We start from the raw sequence: 21,663 nt of genomic DNA, 5'->3' as shown, positions 1-21,663 counted from the left end.
GCGTGCCTCACTCAAAGCGTGTTAAAATCTAACTGATTGAATATTCCTCTCCAAGGGTCTAGACTCTTCACGAACAACCTGCTCGGAAAGCTGCTTATTTATTTCTCCTTTATGTATGTAGTATGTATTTCCTTTTGTCTTCTAATTATATGCATGTGTAGGTGTGAGTAATTAATTCTGCTCTTAGGTCATGATTACATGTGTGTATGTGAAATAATCTCTTCGGTCTTAGCTTCCCTGTTTGCATGTATGGGTGGCTGCTTGCTTTGATGTTTACATGCATTTATGTGTGGCTGCCTTGCATGCCATGCATATGTGGTTACGTGCTTTGCTGTTGTTGTGCATTTATTTACTAGCAGCATAGTGACGGATCGAAATAACTAACATTCGCCACAATATTATCATCGCGACTATTGCGATGGAGTGGTAGTATGCTCGCCTACTACACCTCAAATCCTCGCGTCGCCCTCGGGAGCTGTTAACCAAACACTTCGATTTATTTCTGCCATGAAAAGCTTCGAAGTAGGAATAAAACATGTGGGTACCATCCTGCTAAGTTGTAGGAAAAATTTGAAAAGAGCACGCGGCAAATTGTTAAATTGCGCGGCCTAAATCTCCTCAGTGGTACATCGCGCCTTGTATTAATTTTTATTTTTTAATTCATAATCTAAATTTACACACCAAACCTGCTAAACTATTTAATGCAAGCATGCTATTGAGCGGCATAAAAAGTTCGAATACCGCAGATTTCGCTCATATCAGTTAGATCACAGGCTTCTTTATATCAGCGCACGAGAATTTGCGCCAATACCCAGCCCTGCGTTGGATTGCAAAATTGCCCATATAACGGCAACCCATTGTAAGTATTTCATTTGCTCAAACAGCGTCCGATAAGATGAATACGGCGGATTTGTTATTATTTTTACTTTTTTATTAATTCCTAATGTAATTGATAGGTTGCGTTGATAGTTCACTATGATGAATGCAATAAGAAAATATTGTACAATAAATAATAAACAAAATAATAAAAAGTCATTTAAACGAAACAGCTACTCGAGTATTACAAATCGTAAACAAAGCAAGGCCTTAAAGTTAAAATGCGTGTTCAGCTGCGACAGTTCATTGCGCGACGAGAAACAAACAAGTTGAAATAAGAAGATAGCTAATTGAACGCGCGCGCGTTTGCTGCAAAGTATGCGATAAGTAAAAATATAAGTTTTTACTTGCATATATTTAAATGAAATTATTAAGTTTTATAATTGAAAATCACGTTTAGATTATTTTCATTAACGCAACTTAAACTTCAAAAAAAAAAAAACACACGCAATGCGCTTATGTAATCGAAGCATTTATCTACCCCGACTGATGCTACTGGCGCATCTGGTGCTATTTTGCGTGTTCATCTCCACTCCAAATAAGGCGAGCGCAGCGCGCAGTATGAATCGTCAGCAATTGAAGACAATTGAAAGATATATGGATCCAAGCGCGGATCCCTGCAATGATTATTATCAATATGCGTGCGGTAATTGGCAAAATGTGCATGCGGATGCTGAGTATTATGAAACAATCGGACTGATCGATTACAAAGTTGATATAGAATATGCCGAGCTACTGAATAGCGTACGAAAGCGACGTAAACTGCGAGGAGAGCATACATTTGTGCGGAAACTGCTTGACTACTACAAATCCTGCCTAAGGGTGTATGCGTATACGCCTCAATCATACCTTGATTGGTTGCAAGAGCATGAGCAGCTGACTTGGCCTTCAGTATTGCCGAGCGTCGCACGTGGCGCATCGAAGCGACGCAGTAAAGCGGTGCGCTACGATTGGTTGCAAATGTTGGCTGTGCTACGCAAATATGGACTCAATGCGGTATTTATTGAGGAAACCGTTATACAGCGTCGGGATAATGCGCGCGCCTCTTCAATTGATTTGGATAAGCCAGTGTTGAATGGTGGTTTTCAGCCAATCCCGCATAAAGGTTTCTTATTGATTATGGAATATTTGGGCGTTACTGATACGGAGCGTCGAGATGAACTCTGGGATGCAGTGCATTTATTTGAAACAAAATTAAAGAGTTTAGATTTTGTAGAAGATTCAATGGATGTGGGTGAAGAGAGCGCTTCAATGCAGCGTGAGACAACTTTAGCCGAGCTGAATATGCCTTTCCTAACGCGCTATTTAGATATACTACTTGATAAACCCGTTGATCCGCATATGAAATTGACCATACAAAATTTGCCATATATGCGCTTGCTGCTCACCGTTTTGGACGAACATGAGCCGGAGTTTATATGCCGTTATTTGATGTTGCGTTTTCTTTGGTATCTCAATGTGGATGGTCCGCGTAATTTTCTTAAAGGCGATTGCGTCTCACATACGCGAAGTATGTTGCCGCTTGCCATGACTTGGCTTTACGAACGTCACAATCCTGAGTTAGTAGATGAGAAAATGAATATTGAGGGACTCTTTCATAAACTACTGCAACACTTCACACATACGCTACATAACAATGCAAATAATTTTGATTCACACATTTTACGCTTTCTACAAGACAAAATCGATACAATGCGCATTAAGGTAGGCAACTTACCACGTCCTGCTACAAATCGTCAGGTGGAATCATTTTATGCTGCATTACAAATCGATGTAAATGACTTTTATGGAAATCACTTGCGTCTTCTACAACATTACACAAGCGCTAAGCATAAGCGTCTCGAAGAGTTACTCCCTCACGATGATTCGTTTTTCCACCTTGAGGATCCCGAAACTGGCGCGAGCTCATCACCTTACTACTTGCTACGTTCAAATGTTGTTATTGTACCGCTCACACTACTACATACACCCATTTATCATCCACAGCTACATGAGGTTTTCAAATATAGTTCACTGGGTTTTTTGCTCTCACACGAGATAACACATGGCTTCGACGATAGCGGCGTTGAGTTCGATAAGCGCGGTAATATGCGCGGCCCATCGAATCGTATTAAAGCAAATCGTATATTCGATTCGAATTTAAATTGCTTACGTTCGCGTAATCCACAAATTGTTGATGAGAAAATTGCCGATGTAAGTGGTTTGCGCTGGGCGTATGAGGCTTATTTCAAGGGCAATGCGAGTAGCAGCGCTGAGGGCGTTAGTGCCAATGCACGTCCGCTGCATTTTACTAGCCTTTCACCGGAACATGTGTTCTTTTTGAATTTTGCACAATTTTTTTGTGGCGCACCAGCTACAAGCTCGCGTGATATTGAATTCAGCGAACATGGCTCAGATAAGGAGCGCGTTTTGGATGCTTTGGCGAATTTCGGTGAATTTGGTCGCGTTTACGATTGTCCGCTGGGAAGTCGAATGCATCCGCAGCGCAAATGTCAACTTTGGAGATAACAAATATGAAAATAAAATAAATAAAAATGGTTTGTGTGCGTTAGTGTTAAGTTTTTTTATATTTAAACAATATGCAATGTGTTACTATTTATTATAAGAAAACATAATTTTTAGGCTACTAGTGTGTGTATTTTGTTTTATATGTTTAAGTTTCTCTGTCTAAGACCTTTTTTTCTTACAATCTGAAATAAACCAAATGCTGCTATTGACGCTGTAAATAGAACAAAAAGTGTAAATATTTATGAAGCTAATTAAATTATATAAACGTATATACAGTATTGTGCAATAAAATAGCAACATTGTTAACACTTTAAATTTCATAATCTGTGTAATTTTCTATTAAGGCGAGGGCCGTTTCCTAAGTAAACTTTAAAGTTTATCTGTGCGATAGAAAATAACATTTTTAAAACAAAATTTGTGTCAATGGGTGTTAAGGAATGAACGGACGTAGGTACAGTGGGACCGTCGAACATTCTACGTAAACAAATGTCTCAAATTTGAAGTTCGAATACCAGTATTAGTCCTACCCCCAATTATTCCGAAATACTTTGTAAGAGTGCCCATCTAATCCCTAATATTTTTGTTTACGAAATTGAAATGTTTAATTATTGATGCGAATTTGTTTAAACTTGAGAAATAACATAGAAACAAACTATTGCATTTCATATCGTATTGAGTGAAATTAGTAACGAATTGGTGCCACAGCAACATCAGCAAAGGAGCATAAGAAGAAGACTGCGCGATAACACAAATTCGCTGGATTTGCCTGCTTCCATTCAGCAAAGCAACTTTCTGGCGGTCAAGCCGAGTTGAATTCCTCTTTCGTCATATGCAAAAAATCTTGTTAAGACTTCTTTAAAAATCCTTACACAATTTTTGGATGGGATCATCAAATTTACTAAGAACTCTACCGTTGCTTATTTATATACTTTTGGACCTTAAAATAAAGAGTCTTGTGGCAGAATGTTATTAAAATTTGTACAATTTACTTACGCCATACAAAAAAACCTTTTTCAGTTAGAACATTTTTTTTCCAAACGGGGTTGTTTTTGTTGTTGCTGTAGCGATTAGGTTACTCCCCGTAGGCTTTGGGGAGTGTTATCGATGTTATGGTCCTTTGTCGGATACAGATCCGATACGCTCCGGTAACGCAGCACCATTAAGGTGCTGGCCCGACCATCTCGGGAACGATTTATATGGCCACATTAAACCTTCAGGCCATCCCTCCCTCCCCACCCCCAAGTTACATGAGGTTGGCGGCCACCGTGGTGTGATGGTAGCGTGCTCCGCCTACCACACCGTATGCCCTGGGTTCACACCCCGGGCAAAGCAACATCAAAACTTTAGAAATAAGGTTTTTCAATTAGAAGAAAATTTTTCTAAGCGGGGTCGCCCCTCGGCAGTGTTTGGCAAGCGCTCCGGGTGTATTTCTGCCATGAAAAGCTCTCAGTGAAAACTCATCTGCCTTGCAGATGTCGTTCGGAGTAGGCATAAAACATGTAGCTCCCGTCCGGCCGATTTGAAAATCAATAGGAGCACGACGCAAATTGGAAGAGAAGCTCGGCCTTAGATCTCTTCGGAGGTTATCGCGCCTTACATTTATTTTTATTTTAAAAGTTTTGTGGAGAGATTAACTAAATAAAAGGGGATACGAACGATTTTCCTTTTTTTAAACTTTCGTGGTTTGCTCTACCGTATCTCTAATGATAGTGTTATTACGTATCATGTACACATATATTACAAATTTAGTCAATACTAAAACAATGCGCACCTTTTTTTTAAGTAGGAGAGGTCCTTATCCGATTTTGCCCAGATCTATAAAAAATAGTAGGGGGCATATTTCCGCCGAAGTGTAAAGTAATATCATCGGTTTTGGATTTACGGCTTGCAAACTTTTAAATTTCCTTCTCCTTAATGCGTTGTTTTTGTAGCAGTGCTTTGCCCCATCCAATAGGTGTGAACGATCACAAATTGTCATCAATATCCTCTAACGGGAGTCCAAGGAAACTTGCTGTTTCAACAGGGGAGGATCATAATGAGAGGGGTGTCAGAGGCGTTGGTTTCACAATATAGTTGAAGAGATGGTTGGTGTCATGTGGGGACACGTTACAAGCAGGACATATGTTTTGTATGTCGGGGTTAATTCTGGATAGGTAAGTGTTTAACCTGTTACATTATCCAGATCGAAGTTGAGCTAGAGTGATTCGCGTTTCCCTAGGGAGTGTGCGTTCCTCTTCTGCAAGTTTAGGGTATTGTTCTTCGTGTACCGGGCAATTCCTGCCATAGAGGTCCGACGCCTATTTGAGGAGTTTACTGAGGACCTGCTTGTATTTTTTGGCTTCATACGGCTGTGTTCTCAGGTGCCGTATTTCCGCATAATGCTTACAGAGATTACTCCTTAAGCCCCTGTGCGGTGTTGGCTCATCAATCAGATGTCTGTTGGTATGCCCAGGTTTCTGGGTATTCAACAGGAACTGTTTGGTTAGCATTTCATTTCTCTCCCTGATGGGGAGTATTCTGGCCTCATTATGTAGATGGTGTTCTGGGGACAAAAGAAGACAACCGGTGGCGGTTCTGAGGGCAGTATTTTGGCAGGCCTGTAGCTTCTTCGAGTGAGTAGTCTTTAGGCTTGGCGACCATATCGGGGAAGCGTAGCTTGCAATCGGCTGGCCAATTGCTTTGTAAGTGGTAATGAGCATTTCTTTATCTTTTCCCCAAGTACTGCCAGCAAGAGATTTGAGGATTTTATTACGGCTCTGGATTTTCGGTACAATTACGGCTGCATGCTCACCAAAATGTAGACCCTGATCAAACGTCACACCGAAGATTTTGGGGTGTAAGGCAATGGGTAGCGTAGTGCCATTGGCGTGGATGTTCAAAATGGTCGACATTTGGGACGTCCATGTGTGAAATAAGGTCGCCGATTATTTAGTCGGTGATAATGTCAGCTTCTGACCGCCATTCACCTGGGAATGGCCAGAGCGATTCTTTTGCATGCGGTTCAAGCAGCTGACTACTGCCGGTCGCTTACGGCCAAGTATCCTCTGGGTAGCGCTAAACACCCGTTTAGCGGTGAGCTAATGTGAGAAGGCGGTAACCTGGCTAGGCCACTGTGACATAATCGGTTTAAGGGTTAGCCGGGGGAGATCTCATCCGCAGCGTCTGTACACCTCTAGATGCGGCTGCAAGCGGGCGTCTGTCTTGGAGCAAGCGGCTCGCTATATAAACGTGCCAAGTAATATTTTCACCCCCGGTGAGCGGGTTGTGCGCTGGGCTTGGGACCCGCCACGTAAAACCATACTCCAATGAAATATAACAACAAGCCTCGGATAAATACACTCTCTATTGATGACGACCATGGCAAACGTTTGAAGGACAATGAATTGAGGGCATGCACCTGGAACGTCCGCTCCCTGAATGGGATTGGTGCAGATGCCCGGCTGGTTGATGTCCTCGTCAAAGCAAAATCTGACATCACCGCCATCCAAGAAATACGTTGGACGAAGCAAGGAAGAAAGAAGATCAAAAATTGTGACATATATTGGAGTGGCCATGCGAATCAGCGCAGTTTCGGCGTCGGATTCGTGGTGGGAGAGAGACTTTGTCGCCAAGTGCTGGCGTTCACGCCTGTGGACGAGCGTCTCGCCGCTATCCAAATAAAAGCAAAATTTTTTAATATATCATTCATCTGCGCCCATGCGCCGACAGAGGAGAAAGACGATGAGGTGAAAGACACTTTTTATGAACAATTAGAACGCACATACGAGCGCTGCCCTCGTCATGATATAAAAGTCGTGCTTGGCGACTTTAACGCCAGGGTGGGCAAAGAAGGTGTTTTTGGCCCTACAGTCGGAAAGTTCAGCCTACACAATGAAACTTCTCCTAACGGACTGAGGCTGATTGAGTTTGCCGGTGCTCGAAACAAGGTCATATCCAGCACGAGGTTCATGCATAAAAAGATACATCAAGCTACATGACTGTCTCCTGATCGAAATACTCGCAATCAGATCGATCACGTTGTGATAGACGGACGGCATGCCTCCAGTGTTTTAGATGTGCGCACGATCCGAGGACCTAACATCGATTCGGACCATTATCTCGTTGCAGCCAAAATACGCACCCGCCTCAACGCGGCTAAAAACAAGGAACAAAAAACACAAGGAAAGCTAGACGTCGAAAAGCTTCAATCACAACAGACTGCCAATGATTTCGCAACTCGACTCTCACACCTGCTCTCTGAGGGCACAACTCATCCTGAAGGAATACAGGAGCAGTGGGAGCATATCTCCAAAGCACTTCGTACTGCCGCCGAGGAAAAAATTGGTTACCGGCGGCCACGAAAAAACAACTGGTATGATGAAGAATGCCGCGTTGCAACCGAAAGAAAAGACGCTGCCTACAGGGCTACGTTAAAAGCGAGCGCGACAAATGGAGTGTGTGAACGCTATCGTGAGTTGAAATGGGAAGCGAGACGCCTTTTCAGGAAGAAAAAAGCAGAAGCAGAAAGGCGTGAGTGCGAGGAGCATGAGCTGCTAGCCACCAGGAATAACGCCTGAAAATTCTACCAAAAAATACGGCGAAAGACGGAAGGTTTTAAGACCGGGGCAAACTCCTGTAGGAATGAAAACGGCGACCTTGTAACTGATGTCCAGAGAGTGCTTAGATTATGGAGGGAATACTTCTCTGCTCCCCTAAATGGAGGCAGCAATTCACCGCGCAGAGATGAAGAACCCGATCCCGCAATCGATGATGATGGAATATATGTCCCCCCGCCCGATTATGACGAAGTCAGAATAGCAATAACCAGATTGAAAAACAACAAGGCCGTGGGCGCTAATGGATTGCCTGCGGAGCTATTCAAGTTCGGCGGCGGGGAGTTGGTAAGGCGCATGCAGCAGCTTCTTAGCAAAATATGGGCGGACGAAAGCATGCCCGACGGTTGGAATCTAAGTATTCTTTGCCCAGTCCACAAGAAGGGGGATACTGCAAAATGCACCAACTATCATGGAATCAGCCTTCTTAATATCGCATATAAGGTCCTTTCAAGTGTATTGTGCGAAAGATTGAAGCCCACCGTGAACCGGCTGATTGGACCTTATCAGTGCGGCTTCAGACCTGGTAAATCTACCATCGACCAGATTTTCACAATGCGCCAAATCTTGGAAAAAAAACCCGTGAAAAGAGAATCGACACACATCACCTCTTCGTCGACTTTAAAGCCGCCTTCGACAGCACGAAAAGGAGCTGCCTATATGCCGCTATGTCTGAATTTGGTTTCCCCGCAAAACTTATACGGCTGTGCAAAATGACGTTGAGCAACACCATCAGCTTAGTCAGAATTGGGAAGGACCTCTCCGAGCCGTTCGAAACTAAACGAGGTTTCAGACAGGATGACCTCTTATCGTGCGATTTCTTTAATTTGATGCTGGAGAAAATTATACTAGCTGCAGAACTTAACCACACTGGAACAATATACTATAAAAGCGTGCAATTACTGGCATATGCTGATGACATTGATATCATCGGCCTAAACACCCGCGCTGTTAGTTCTGCTTACTCCAAACTGGAAAAAGAAGCGGTAAAGATGGGTTTGATGGTGAATGAGGACAAAACGATGTACCTGCTGTCATCGAGCAAAGAGTCAGCGCATATGCGCCTTGGCAACCACGCTACTGTTGGCAGCCATAATTTCGAAATAGTAAAAGACTTCGTTTATTTGGGAACCAGCATCAACACTAGCAACAACATCAGCGCTGAAATCCAGCGAAGAATCAATCTTGCCAATAAATGCTACTTTGGACTAGGTAGGCAATTGAAAAGTAAAGTCCTCTCTCCGCGAACGAAAATCATACTCTACAAGTCACTTATCGTACCCGTCCTGCTATATGGGGCAGAAGCATGGACCATGACAAGCAGATGAAGCGGCTTTTGGAGTGTTCGAGAGAAAAGTTCTTCGAAAGATTTATGGACCTCTACGCGTTGGCGATGGCGAGTACCGAAGAAGATTTAATGATGAGCTGTACGAGCTATACGCAGACATCAACATAGTCCAGCGAATTAAAACGCAGCGGCTGCGCTGGCTAGGCCATGTTATGCGAATGAAAGATGATGTTCCGGCCAAGAAAGTGTTTCTATCGGAACCCGCCTATGGAAGCAGAGGTAGAGGGCGGCCCCCACTCCGTTGGAAGGCCCAGGTGGAAAACGATTTAAACTCCCTTGGTGTGACCAATTGGCGCCGGTTGGCGGAGCGAAGGAGCGACTGGCGCGCCTTGTTGGACGGCCATAACCGTTTAGACGGTTAAGCGCCAATTAAGTAAGTAAGTAAGTAAGATAATGTCAGGCTTCACGAGGTAAAAAAACTGGAGAGATCAGGGAGGTGGTCGTTTATTTTGTTGCAAAGCTCATCAATCTGTGGGCCTAAGCCTGTGGCTATTATTGTGCAGTCCGCTTAGGGAACGATAGTAACTCCTTCTGGTGGCGAAGGTAGCTTTGATATGTAGAAGTTAATCAAAAGTGGGGATAGGACACCACCCTGTGGCACCCCTTGTTTAATTCTTCTTGGTTTTGATGTTGCGTTTCTAAATTGCACCGATGCCTGCCGACGCCGCGTCAAAAGCTTTTTATAGGTCTAGCGCAACGAGTACTGTTCTATGGTGGGGGTTTTGATTTAAACCGCAATTCAGGGTGCTAATGACATTTAGCGTGGTGGTTATGCTATGAAGTTTTCTAAAGCCATGCTGATGACAGGCTTGTTGCAAATTCGCTTTGAAATAGGGGAGCAAAATGGCTTCAACCGTCTTGGCTACTGGCGATAGGAGAGATATCGGGCGATATGACTCTGCTTTGTTAGCTGGTTTCCCATGCTTTAGTAGCGGGACCACCTTGGCCATTTTCCATTCTTCGAGGATGACAAAGGTGGACAGAGACAGGTTGAAGACATGTGCTAAATATTTTAAACCCTTTTTTCCTAGGTTTTTAAGCATCGGCATGGCTATGCCGTCTGGGCCCACTGCTTTAGATGGTTTAGCTTGACCGATGGCATCCTCAACCTCTTTGGCGGTGATGGTAATTGGGGACGCGCGGAATTTATGTTTATGTGCGTGTCTGTTGGCCCTCCGTCTAACTTTGCCAACAGTAGAATGCATTATATATTGCCAGAAAAAAGCGCTCGCGCATTTTTTCGCATCCCACAGCACTTTATCGCCAAAGGCGATGGAAATTTTGTCATTGTGCTTGGGCGGATTCGATAGGCACTTTACGGTGCACCAAAGCTTACCCACACCGGCAGAGAGGTTACAGCTACTTAGATGCTCATCCCATTTCGCCCGCTTGTGTTCATCCACAAGCAGTCTGATGCGTTGGTTTATATCCCTTATTTGGGGGTCGCCGGGATCGAGCTGTCTTATAAGGTCACGTTTTCTCGCTATATTTGCGGCCTCCGCCGGAAAATGAGGCCGAATTTCGGGAATTCTTCCGGCGGAATAAAGCGAGCGGAGGCGGATTCAATGACCTTGCGGAAAGCACGCTACCCTTGGCGAGCATCAGTCGAGATAGGGAGGGCAGCAAAGCGGCTGTCTGTAAAGGATTTGTATTCATCCCACTTTCCTTTTTTAAAGTTTATGAAAGCGCGTTTTTCGGTGACAATGAAGTCGGCGGTACGCTCGAGCGAAATAAGTATTGCGAGGTGGTGCAGTGCCACACCTTTTTTACAAAATTGTAATAAATTTATATTGTATATCGTAAAGTTAATTCATCCGTCAAGTTTCACCACTTCATCAGTATTTGTTGTGTCTTTTTCCCATTTTTGGAAGTGGGCATGGAGATAATCTGATTCCGACCATCTTCAATACCAATATACCGTAGACGATGCTGTAAAAGCTGCTAACTTCATCCACAAAAATTTCACAGCAGAAGGAAAAAACCCTATTGCATGACAATTTAAAATGTATTGAAATTTTATGGAGGCAGCAGGTTTTCATAATTTTGTTGGAGTTAGTGATTATGGACAATAAACACATGCTTTTCTTTTACCATCATAGGCAGAAATAATCTCCCGTATGTATCGATACTTTACTCAGTACTTGGAAAAAAGCATCGAGTACAAAATACTCGAGTATATTTTGTAAAAGTATCGATACCACTCGCTCAGTACTCGTATCGTTCTACCAATACTCACAGATGTTTTCGGAAAAACCAGGGCCTGCATCGTGTTATACGTTCACGTATCAAAAACTAATTTTACTCAAAGGATAAATATGAATCTCTGAAGTCATCGTTATGCGTTTAATGTCGGGGATAATGAGGGAGCCCCAGATAATTTTCAAATCAAAATCTTAAATTTTGGAAAAAGCTGAACGAATTATGCTGCAACTTTCTTACATTTAGCTCTTAAAAGAAGGCTTCTTAAGATAAAAATTAGAACGACCATTTTGGAATAAAAAAAAAATAAATAAATTTTAAAATTTTGAGATTACACAAAGCATTGCTAAGAACGAACGCAAATTTTGTGAGTAATGTGGGAACAATGTACGTGGTAGATTTGAGGGCAAATCAGTTTATGGAAATTAATGAAGGCAGAAAAACAATTCAATTATATACATATAAAGAAGAAAGTGTAATGACTAAGGAAAAGAAGTAAATGTAAAGATGATACCGAAGAAGACGAGGACAAAAAAGAGCATTAGTTATAATAACAATGCCAACAATGATGCGGATGATAATAAAGATTCTCATGTTTACCGTCACGGTCGCAAAAATAAGACAAAATAAAGGAAAGAAAAGGGCCGATTAGAAGTCGGAACCAAACCTGACGGTGTGTTTTCGCAGTGTTAACGGTTTGCTATCGATAAGTTATCGGTTTGCTGTCTGCATGTTATCGGATAAGTATTCAAGAGTTATAGATTTGTTATAAACATGCTATCGATAACAACCGTTATCAATTTTTTATAGAAATGTTATAGATTTGTTGTGCGAATTTTTCGATTTGCTTCCAAAAAGTTAACGATTTCTTTCCGAGTTATTGCCTGAGGGTTCAAGGTGGTCTCATTGAATCGTTCCCGAGATGGTCGGGCTAATATTTTAATTATGCTTGTTACCGGAACGTACCGGATATATCTGGCAAAGGACCATCAACATCGATAACACTCCCCAAAACCTTCGGGGAGTGTCCTTATTACTACAGCAACGACAACAACAACAAACCTGTAAGAATTGTATGACTCGGCGACAACAAACCCACAACAAGCCGAAAGCAAGACATTAATACTTCGGTATCGACAATAAGCCGATAGTGAAACAATGAGTTTTGGGTATTCATAAAATGTAATTGTGTAACTGTCACGGACGTGGATTTCTAACTAAGCAGGTCACCTGGTACTATGTAGAATAGTTGTTTTACTCAGAAGAAAATAATTTGTGAAATAAACACGCAAACTTACAAGAGAGCTAAGAGGAACTAATTGGCGATACTATTTTCAGAAAAGAAAACGTGTATGATGTAAGGGCATTCATTCACCTCAGTGCATGATCGTAAACCTGATTGCCTTTGTAAAATTTTTGGAATTATATAGCGGTGAATGTGAATACCAGTGACTGCGACACAAAGTGTCACGGCGTCATTCATAATCTTGCCCTAAAGGTGCTTCCTGTAATGCAGGCGATGTACTTCGAAGATAAAAGAAAGGCTATCGCCTACGTAGCTATGCAGCAATGCATTTTCTATTGAAAACAATTACTATGATCAAAGATGATCAAACCTTAGAAATATTTTAAGAAAAAATTAAAAACAAGTTTTAATACGTCGAATCAAATATCTTTAGGACATACTAAGAGCACGACTGCACCTTAGCAGGTACCTACGGTTTACCCGATACAACCACTTTTTTCCACTAACAAGGGTAGTGCAAATTCACACTTTAGGGTTTTTCATCGTAATTCACTTACAAATAGATTTAATCAAAGCGATCAGCATATCTTGTTTGTATACATTGTGGCGAATATTAGAGTTTTATTCATCACTAAGCTGCTACTAAAGATGTGCAAGCAGCCCCACTTATGTACATTTACACATTAAAGAAATCAGTCACACTTATAAACACATTAAACAAGCAGCCACACAAACACATGACCAGCAGCTTGAAGCAAAGGGATTATTTCACATACACATCACGTTATCATCAGCAGAAGTCGTTACTTACATATACACAGGCATAAGGCTAAATAACCAAGTATGAAATACAACTTTTCAGAAGGCATGTTCGTGAAAAAACTAGGCCTTGGGAGAAATAGGTGAACGAGCCTAACGGAGAGTATAAAAGCAGCGCGGTGTAAACGATAATTAATCAGTTTGATTTTAACACGCTTTAGTGAAGTACACGATAATCGTAATTGTACTACTCCCAAAGTAGTCTAAATAAACACCATTTTGCCATACTGAATATTGGAATTATTTATTCGACAGTTCAGCAATTCGAACGTTAACAGAAGGTGCAAAAGCGGAATCTCCCAAAATTCGTTACATTATTCATTGAAAGTCGCTGTTATCTTTTGTGCATGCATTGAAGTATGCAGCTTTCTTTATGCTGTGCTTACGTCGTATTCGTCGTGGTAGCTGCATTTGTTTTTTAATGGCGGAAGTTTCGTATGCGGATATGTTAGATTTCAGGCATCAGCATCCACGAATGCGCTCAAGTATCACATTCTCAGCCTCTCTACAATGAACCATATATCACTAGTTTTTTTCTTCGCTGCGCGGATATTCATGAGCATATAAATTTACATAATATTCATTGTTTATGCATAATTTTAGCGAACAGGTTTAAAAACTATTTGCATTTCTGTTCGATTAAATTTTAGACCCATCAGGATTGTTTGTTTTAACATGACAAAGATTTTTTCGGCAAAGTGCTATATTTACATATGCAAGTGTGTATATATGACATATATCTAGGATTTTGAAAAGAGGCGCACATATACTGGCAAGCAAAACTGGAACAATATTGTAACGAATTTACTTGCAAATCCTCTTATTTGCCCTTTTGCTAAGTTCATATCACTAAACTGTTGAATAAATAACTCCAATATTGAATAATGGAAAAATGGCCTTTATTAAAGTACTTCACAATAACACTTATACTTTGCAACTAGCTGGCTTAATAACCAAACTGATAGCTTAAATGAAACTGACTTTCAAAATAATACTGCTATGGCTTGCTAGACAGCGTCTTAATCGAAACTGCTTGATAGCTCAAATCAAACTGAATTACAGCGCCTCTACATTTGCTGCCTTTATACTCTCTGATTTCAACGTTCGCATCTTCTATGCGCTTCCAGAATCTACTAGTTGCCATCAGCTCTCAAACATCTCAGCTGTAACTACAATTGCACGATTTTATAGCTTCTCTCATTGCATACTTTCAGGAGTATCTCAGATATATGCATGTGTTTGTGCATTGACTCTCCGCTGCTCGTATACGTACATGGTATATATGTGTAGACGCAATTATTGTTTCGTTTATGTAGATACATAATGATTGATCTATGGATGTGCATGATATCACTGTTTAGCATCGGCTTAGAGATAACAGCACCCCTTAGTTTTGCTAATATTCGTAACAATATTATGTTATATGACCTTTTTATACCTTTCATGAAAATGAAATGGTATATTAAGTTTGTCACGAATCTCAAAATTGTAAGTCCGTAAAGGAAAAGAGATAAACCCACCAAAAAGTATACCGAAACGATCACGATGAAGAATGGCTTTGATTAAGCCATGTCCGTCTGTCTGGTTGTATGCAGACTAGTCCCTAAATTTTTGAGATATCTTGATAAAATTTGGTGAGCGGGTATATTTAGGTGTCGGATTAGACATTTGTTGGAACCGGTTCGAACCACTATAGTATATATCCCCCATACAACCGATATTTCAGAAAAGAGGATTTTTGGCATATCTTCCTCAATTTACCACATTGATGCTTCTAACTTCACCATATGCTTTCCAATATTGCACATATTGTTGTCTGAAAAAATGGATGAGAACGGTTGTATATATAGATATATCCCCTACAACCGACTGTTCAGATAAGAAACTTTTGGCAATTTCACCACCATTTGAACAACTAGAAGCTTAGGTTTTTTTTTTTTGCACAAAATGCTTACATATATAGCATATATTGTTGTCGGAAAAAATCATACAAATCGGTGGTATATAGCATTTACCACATATAAACTCTCAGTATCTAACTATTTTTATACTCAGCTGAGCAGAGCTCACAGAGTATATTAACTTTGTTCGCATAACGATAATCCGTAACGGCATAAACTAATCGAGATATATATAGACTTCTATATATCAAAATGATCTGGGCGAAAAAAGAAATTCATTTAGCCATGTCCGTCCGACAGTCCGTCCGTACACACGATAACTTGAGTAAATTTTGAGATATCCTGATGAAATTTGGTACGTAGGTTCCTGGGCGCTCATCCCAGATCGCTATTTAAAATAAACGAAATCAGACTACAACCACGCCAACTTTTTCCATATCGAAAATTTCGAAAAACCGAAAAGTTGCGATAATTCATTACCAAAGACGGTTAAGCGATGAAACTTGGTAGGTGCGTTGACCTTATAACGCAAAATAGAAAATTAGTAAAATTTTGGACAATGGGCGTGGCACCACCCGCTTTTAAAAGAAGGTAATTTAAAAGTTTTGAAGCTGTAATTTGGCAGTCGTTGAAGATATCATGATGAAATTTGGTAGGCACGTTACTCCTATTACTATATGTGTGCTAAGTAAAAATTAGGAAAATCGGATGACGAACACGACCACTTTAAACAAAAAAATGTTTTTAAAGTCAAATTTTACCAAAAAATTTAATATCTTTACAGTATATAAGTAAATTATGTCAACATTCAACTCCAGTAATGATATGGTGCAACAAAATACAAAAATAAAAGAAAATTTCAAAATGGGCATGGCTCCGCCCTTTTTCATTTGATTTGTCTAGGATACATTTAATGCCATAAGTCGAACACAAATTTATCAATCCTTGTGAAATTCGGTAGCGGCTTAGATTCTAGGACGATAACTGTTTTCTGTGAAAAATGGCGAAATCGGTTGAAGCCACGCCCGGTTTTTATACACAGTCGACCGTCTGTCCTTCGCTCGGCCCTTAACACGATAACTTGAGCAAAGGTCGATATATCTTTACTAAGCTTAGTTCACGTACTTATCTGTAACTCACTTTATCCTGGTGTAAAAAATGACCGAAAGCCGACTATGACCACGCCCACTTTTTCGATATCGAAAATTACGAAAAACGAAAAAATGCCATAATTCTATACCAAATATGAAAAAAGAGATGAAACATGGTAATTGGATTGTTTTATGGACGCAAAATATAAGTTTAGAAAAAACTTTGTAAAATGGGTGTGACACCTACCATATTAAGTAGAAGAAAATGAAAAAGTTCTGCTGGGCGAAATCAAAAGCCCTTGGAATCTTGGCAGAAATACTGTTCGTGGTATTACATATATAAATAAACTAGCGGACCCGCCAGACGTTGTTCTGCCCTAAATTTGGTCTATCTGCATACGTTTTAATAAGCTTTTTCCGTCTAACTCTGTCCTCGCCCCTCTACACTTTTTCCTAATCTTTGTATTCACTCCACCCTACGTATTTTTCGCTTCATCTATCTCCACTTTCATCTCATTCTATCTCTTTCTCAGTCTCCTTCTCTCTTTTCTCTCCTCTCAAGTTTTTCTCGTTCTTCTTCATATGTTATTGCCAGTCCCAGAGGGTGGTATGTATTTTGTTCCAGTCCCATTCCGAGTCTCAGTCCCAGTCCCACTCCGAGTCTCAGTCTCAGTCCCAGTCCTAGTCCTAATCCCAGTCCCATTCGTCTCTGGTCTACTTCCCGGAAAAAAGCATCGTAAATACTAATATAGGCAAATTTATATACCAAATTTCAAGCAAATCGAATAGGAGGTATGTAAATAGCTATGTGTGTATTATTAATTCATGTCTTTATTTCGGCTTCGCATGCATATATATTAGTTTTTCCAGGTTGATGCAACTAAATCGAATATCACAATGAAAATTCCTTTAAAGCTCTCAGCAACAGCTTTCATTTGATATCGATAATACACACACATTCTAGGAGTATACGGGTCCATGTTTTGGCCTATATCTCGAGACCCTAGTCACCCAGCGGTGTAAAACTTACTCTGCTCTAAAGCAAACAGCAACAGCTTCAATTGTCGATTGCATGTCGTGGTGTGCAGACGTGTTTACACTGCTCTCTAAGTAAATTTCATTTATCTTATCGACTCGTGAAATCAATATAAACAAATAAATATTTCTATAATTGTGCTTTATATCGCGATCTCTAAGCAAAATGGGTAATAGTGCCTTTAAAAACTATAATTGAATAAATATTTTAATAGTCCAAAATTATAAAGTTTATTGACTTTCATATAAAAAATTTTCCATAAGTGCTTCTGCATATTTTAATTCTTTATGACTATTCTTCGTTACTCTCAAAATGCCGTGCATATGTGGCTGTAGAGTTGAGCGAACGCAACCAAAAGTGCAGTGCGCAAAGTACATTGAACTTTTTCATATGGAGTGTGTCAAAATTCGCCCAGCTGATCTAGAATGCTTGTTGGAAACGGGTAAACAATTCATATGTAATAAGTGTATTGCCTTGCGTCGTAACTCTTTTCGCTCACCGTCACCTATCATAGATTTCAATGAGTCTATTAATCTCAGTTATTCTACAACAACATGCATTCCTGACAAAGCAAATAACTTCAACAGTCAACCTATGCTTTCTTATGTTGGCAATGTTGACGAAGGTCATCCTCACTTATCTCAGCAAACAAGTGCTTTAGATTTGGCTCTAATTGAGATCAATTCTTTCAAAAATTATAACAAATTTCTGATCGACTAATTGGAAATATTAAGAGAAATTCACTCTCTACACAACAAACTTCGTTTAGATGAGTTGTTCTCGGCCATTGCTTCGCTGGCGTCAGATTTAAATACAAACAAATGCGCATGTTCTACAGACATTCGTTCTACTTGCGCCGCTACTGCAGTTAAAACGTCAGTGACAACATCGTCGAGTACAGATGACGCATCTCTTGCCTCTGCAATTGTCGACGCCACCTGCAATGATACTGCGATCTCTGCTGCTGCTATGACTTCTGCTGATGTTAATGTCAACAACAAGAGTCCAATTGTTACCGCTATCACCGATTCTTGCCCAATTTCTAATGTTAACAATGTGAGTGAAATTCAACTATGTGCCACTAAGCAGAATGTTACTACTTTGGTTCAAGCATGCTCAACACATCTCTCTCACAGCTCTTCTACTGCAAATAAGCCACTAAGCAGAATGTTACTACTTTGGTTCAAGCATGCTCAACACATCTCTCTCACAGCTCTTCTACTACAAATAATATTGAATCTCCCTCACAGTGGACTCATGTACAGAGAAAAACGCGTAAAAACAAAAAACGCACTAAATCTCTGTCTTCTGGTACTAACGTTGACGTGGTAGGCAATGATACAATCAGTGATTCTCATAACACGGGAAGTCAAGTCCATCAAAAGAAAACCCCCCAAGCCCAAACCAGTTCGCGTAGTCTAGTGATCGGAGTCAGTACTAACACTGAACTTGATGTAGTTTCCGCAAAAAAATGGATCCATCTATCGTCATTCAAATATAATGTCACTGCTGCTAATATAATCTCCTATGTGGTTAAAAATACGAAAATCGATGGCAATGAACTTGCCTGCTTCCCTCTGGTTAAAAAAGATACAGATTTTACAAAGTTCTCCAGAGTAAATTTTAAGCTTGGCGTGTCAGCTACCCTCCTGGACGCAATTATGGATCCCTTGCTATGGCCAGCAAATGTGAAAGTTAAACCGTTTAAAAATGTTCGCAAGCAAGCAAGAAGCTCGGACCCAGTGTCAAGTGACGATTAGCAATCACTGAACAATGTGGTGAGTGCTCTGCCTCCAATTAATGGTCATAGTGAGATAAAGGTATATTTCCAAAACCTTTCTGGGATGAGGACCAAAGCTGATCTTGTTCACACCTTCAGTTCCCAATTGGATTATGACGTCTTTGTTTTCATCGAAACATGGCTGAAAGGAAGTTTTTTCGACAGTGAGTTCTTCGACTCTAATCTTTTTAATGTATTCCGCAAAGATCGAGATGGTAACGCTACTGGTTGTCTTCGTGGCGGTGGGGTCTTAATTGCGGTCAAACGTCAGTTATCCTCCTGTTTCTTTCCGCTTAGTCCTTGCATCATACGTGCCACCAGGCAGTTCATTTGAACTATACAAGGCACACGCTGACAACATAGTTTCGCCAGTTATTAATAGCCTAAGTGATAATCATCTCTGCGTGCTTGGTGACTTCAACTTATGCAATATTGACTGGTCAACTAATGTTTGTAATTTTGGTCTTGCACCTAATAATCTCTCTGCAAATCACGAATTATATTTCTTTGATAATTTACTTAGTCTTAATTTATTGCAAATCAACAAATATGTTAATACTTTAAATAGATTACTCGATCTCATATTTATTAGTGATAATATTAAGTGTGAAATCAGTGAATGTACAAATCCAATCACTCACAAGAACAGGCATCACCTACCCTTGGTTATTAATTTTAGTTTTTATAGTTATGCACAGGATACTTCTGAAAGCAGATTTAATTTTAACTTTAATTCGTTTGATTTTCCCAGTTTTAATAGTTTTTTATCTGAAATAGACTGGGAAGTGGTACTTGAGGGACTGGATACTTCTAATAGTTTCCTAACTTTCAAATCTATTATATTAAATCACTGCCTGCATAAAATTCGTATGAGAAGAATGAGGCCTTATAAACATCCGTGGTATACGAAAGAGTTGAAAAAATTGAGGAATTTCAGAAATAAATATTTGCGTAAGTTTAAACATACGAAGAACCATTTGTTCTTCACTAAATACAAGCAATACTTGAAGAAATTTAATTATTTGGATAAGCTTCTATACACCAACTATATTCATACAATCGAGTCTAATATTAAATTGAATCCGAAAACATTTTGGAGCTATATCAAGTCCAAAAAAGGTTGCTCCAGTATACCGTCTGGAGTGTTCCTTGCTGGCCACTCAGCGCGAACACCAGGTGATACAGCCAACTTATTTGCGGAGTTTTTTAAATCAAATTTTTCTGCCGACGATAGTTATCAATCGTTTGATGCCTCCTCGAATCTTAACACTGCTGTAAACTTTGGTGCCCTCTGTCTCTCTTCTGATGATATTAGTAATGCTATTCTCAAACTTAAATCTTCGTCTCAAACAGACGTTGATGGGTTTTCTGCAGTCCTGTTAAAAATCTGCCCGTCTCTAGTTCTTCCTTTAAGAATAATTTTTAATAAATCTCTATCGTCCGATAAGTTCACTGACGAGTGGAAGCTCACCTCCATTACCCCCGTCTCTAAAAGTGGTAACAAAAATGACGTGCGTAATTACAGACCTATTTCAAAGCTTTCTACCATTTCCAAAATTTTTGAGCATGCTGTTAATGCCAAGTTCAGTTTTGCGGTTAAGTCTTTTATATCTCCCTTCCAGCAGGGTTTTGTCGCTGGTAGATCAACAGTTTCTAATATTGTTGTGTTTAGTGAATATTGAGTGGAATCTTTTTCTGCAGGTTTTCAGGTTGATTGCATTTATACTGACTTTTCAAAAGATTTTGACAAAATCCATCATAGTGTTTTAATTAAAAAAATAGGTTGCCTTGGTTTCCACTCTTCGTTTCTTTTAGGGAAAAAGTCTTATTTAAGTAACAGACAGTGTGTTGTTTCCATTGATGGACAATCGTCTAGTCCGTTTGTAGCCACTTCTGGGGTTCCCCAAGGGAGTATATTAGGTCCACTTTTATCTATCTTATTTATTAATGACTTAAGTAGTTGCTTTTCATTCGCGAAGTGTTTGCTATACGCCGATGATTTAAAGCTATTTTCTGCCATTAAGACGCCAGATGATGCCTTAATGTTGCAGAATGATATTAATAAGTTGCACCAATGGTAACTGAACTCCGGTATCTCTTTGAATCCGTCCAAATGCTTTCAAATGACCTACTCGAAGTCAATTAATCTTCTAACTACAAATTATATTATTTCTAATTGTGAGCTTCAATGTGTTAATGGGATTAAGGACCTTGGTGTTGTCTTTGACAATAAGTTTTCTTTTAGTAAGCACATAAACTTCATAACC

At 40.1% G+C, this 21,663-nt stretch overlaps 1 protein-coding gene across 1 annotated transcript; it reads left to right on the top strand.

The window, feature by feature from the left end:
• The first annotated feature begins 873 nt into the window (after nt 1-873).
• LOC137250599 (neprilysin-4-like) lies at nt 874-3,699 on the top strand. Its single transcript, XM_067783705.1, has one exon. The coding sequence runs from the start codon at nt 1,327-1,329 to the stop codon at nt 3,382-3,384; it is 2,058 nt and encodes a 685-aa protein (XP_067639806.1). The 5' UTR covers nt 874-1,326; the 3' UTR covers nt 3,385-3,699.
• Nucleotides 3,700-21,663: the final 17,964 nt, after the last annotated feature.

This window comes from Eurosta solidaginis, chromosome 4 (assembly GCF_040869045.1).
Source record: "Eurosta solidaginis isolate ZX-2024a chromosome 4, ASM4086904v1, whole genome shotgun sequence".
In the NCBI taxonomy this organism is placed as follows: domain Eukaryota; kingdom Metazoa; phylum Arthropoda; class Insecta; order Diptera; family Tephritidae; genus Eurosta; species Eurosta solidaginis.
Note: the sequence above shows the minus strand (reverse complement) of the source record. Positions and strands in the feature narration are given on the sequence as shown.

Excerpts from the sequence above, each read along its gene's own strand:
- LOC137250599 (XM_067783705.1), top strand. The coding sequence starts at position 1,327 with ATGCGCTTATGTAATCGAAGCATTTATCTACCCCGACTGATGCTACTG.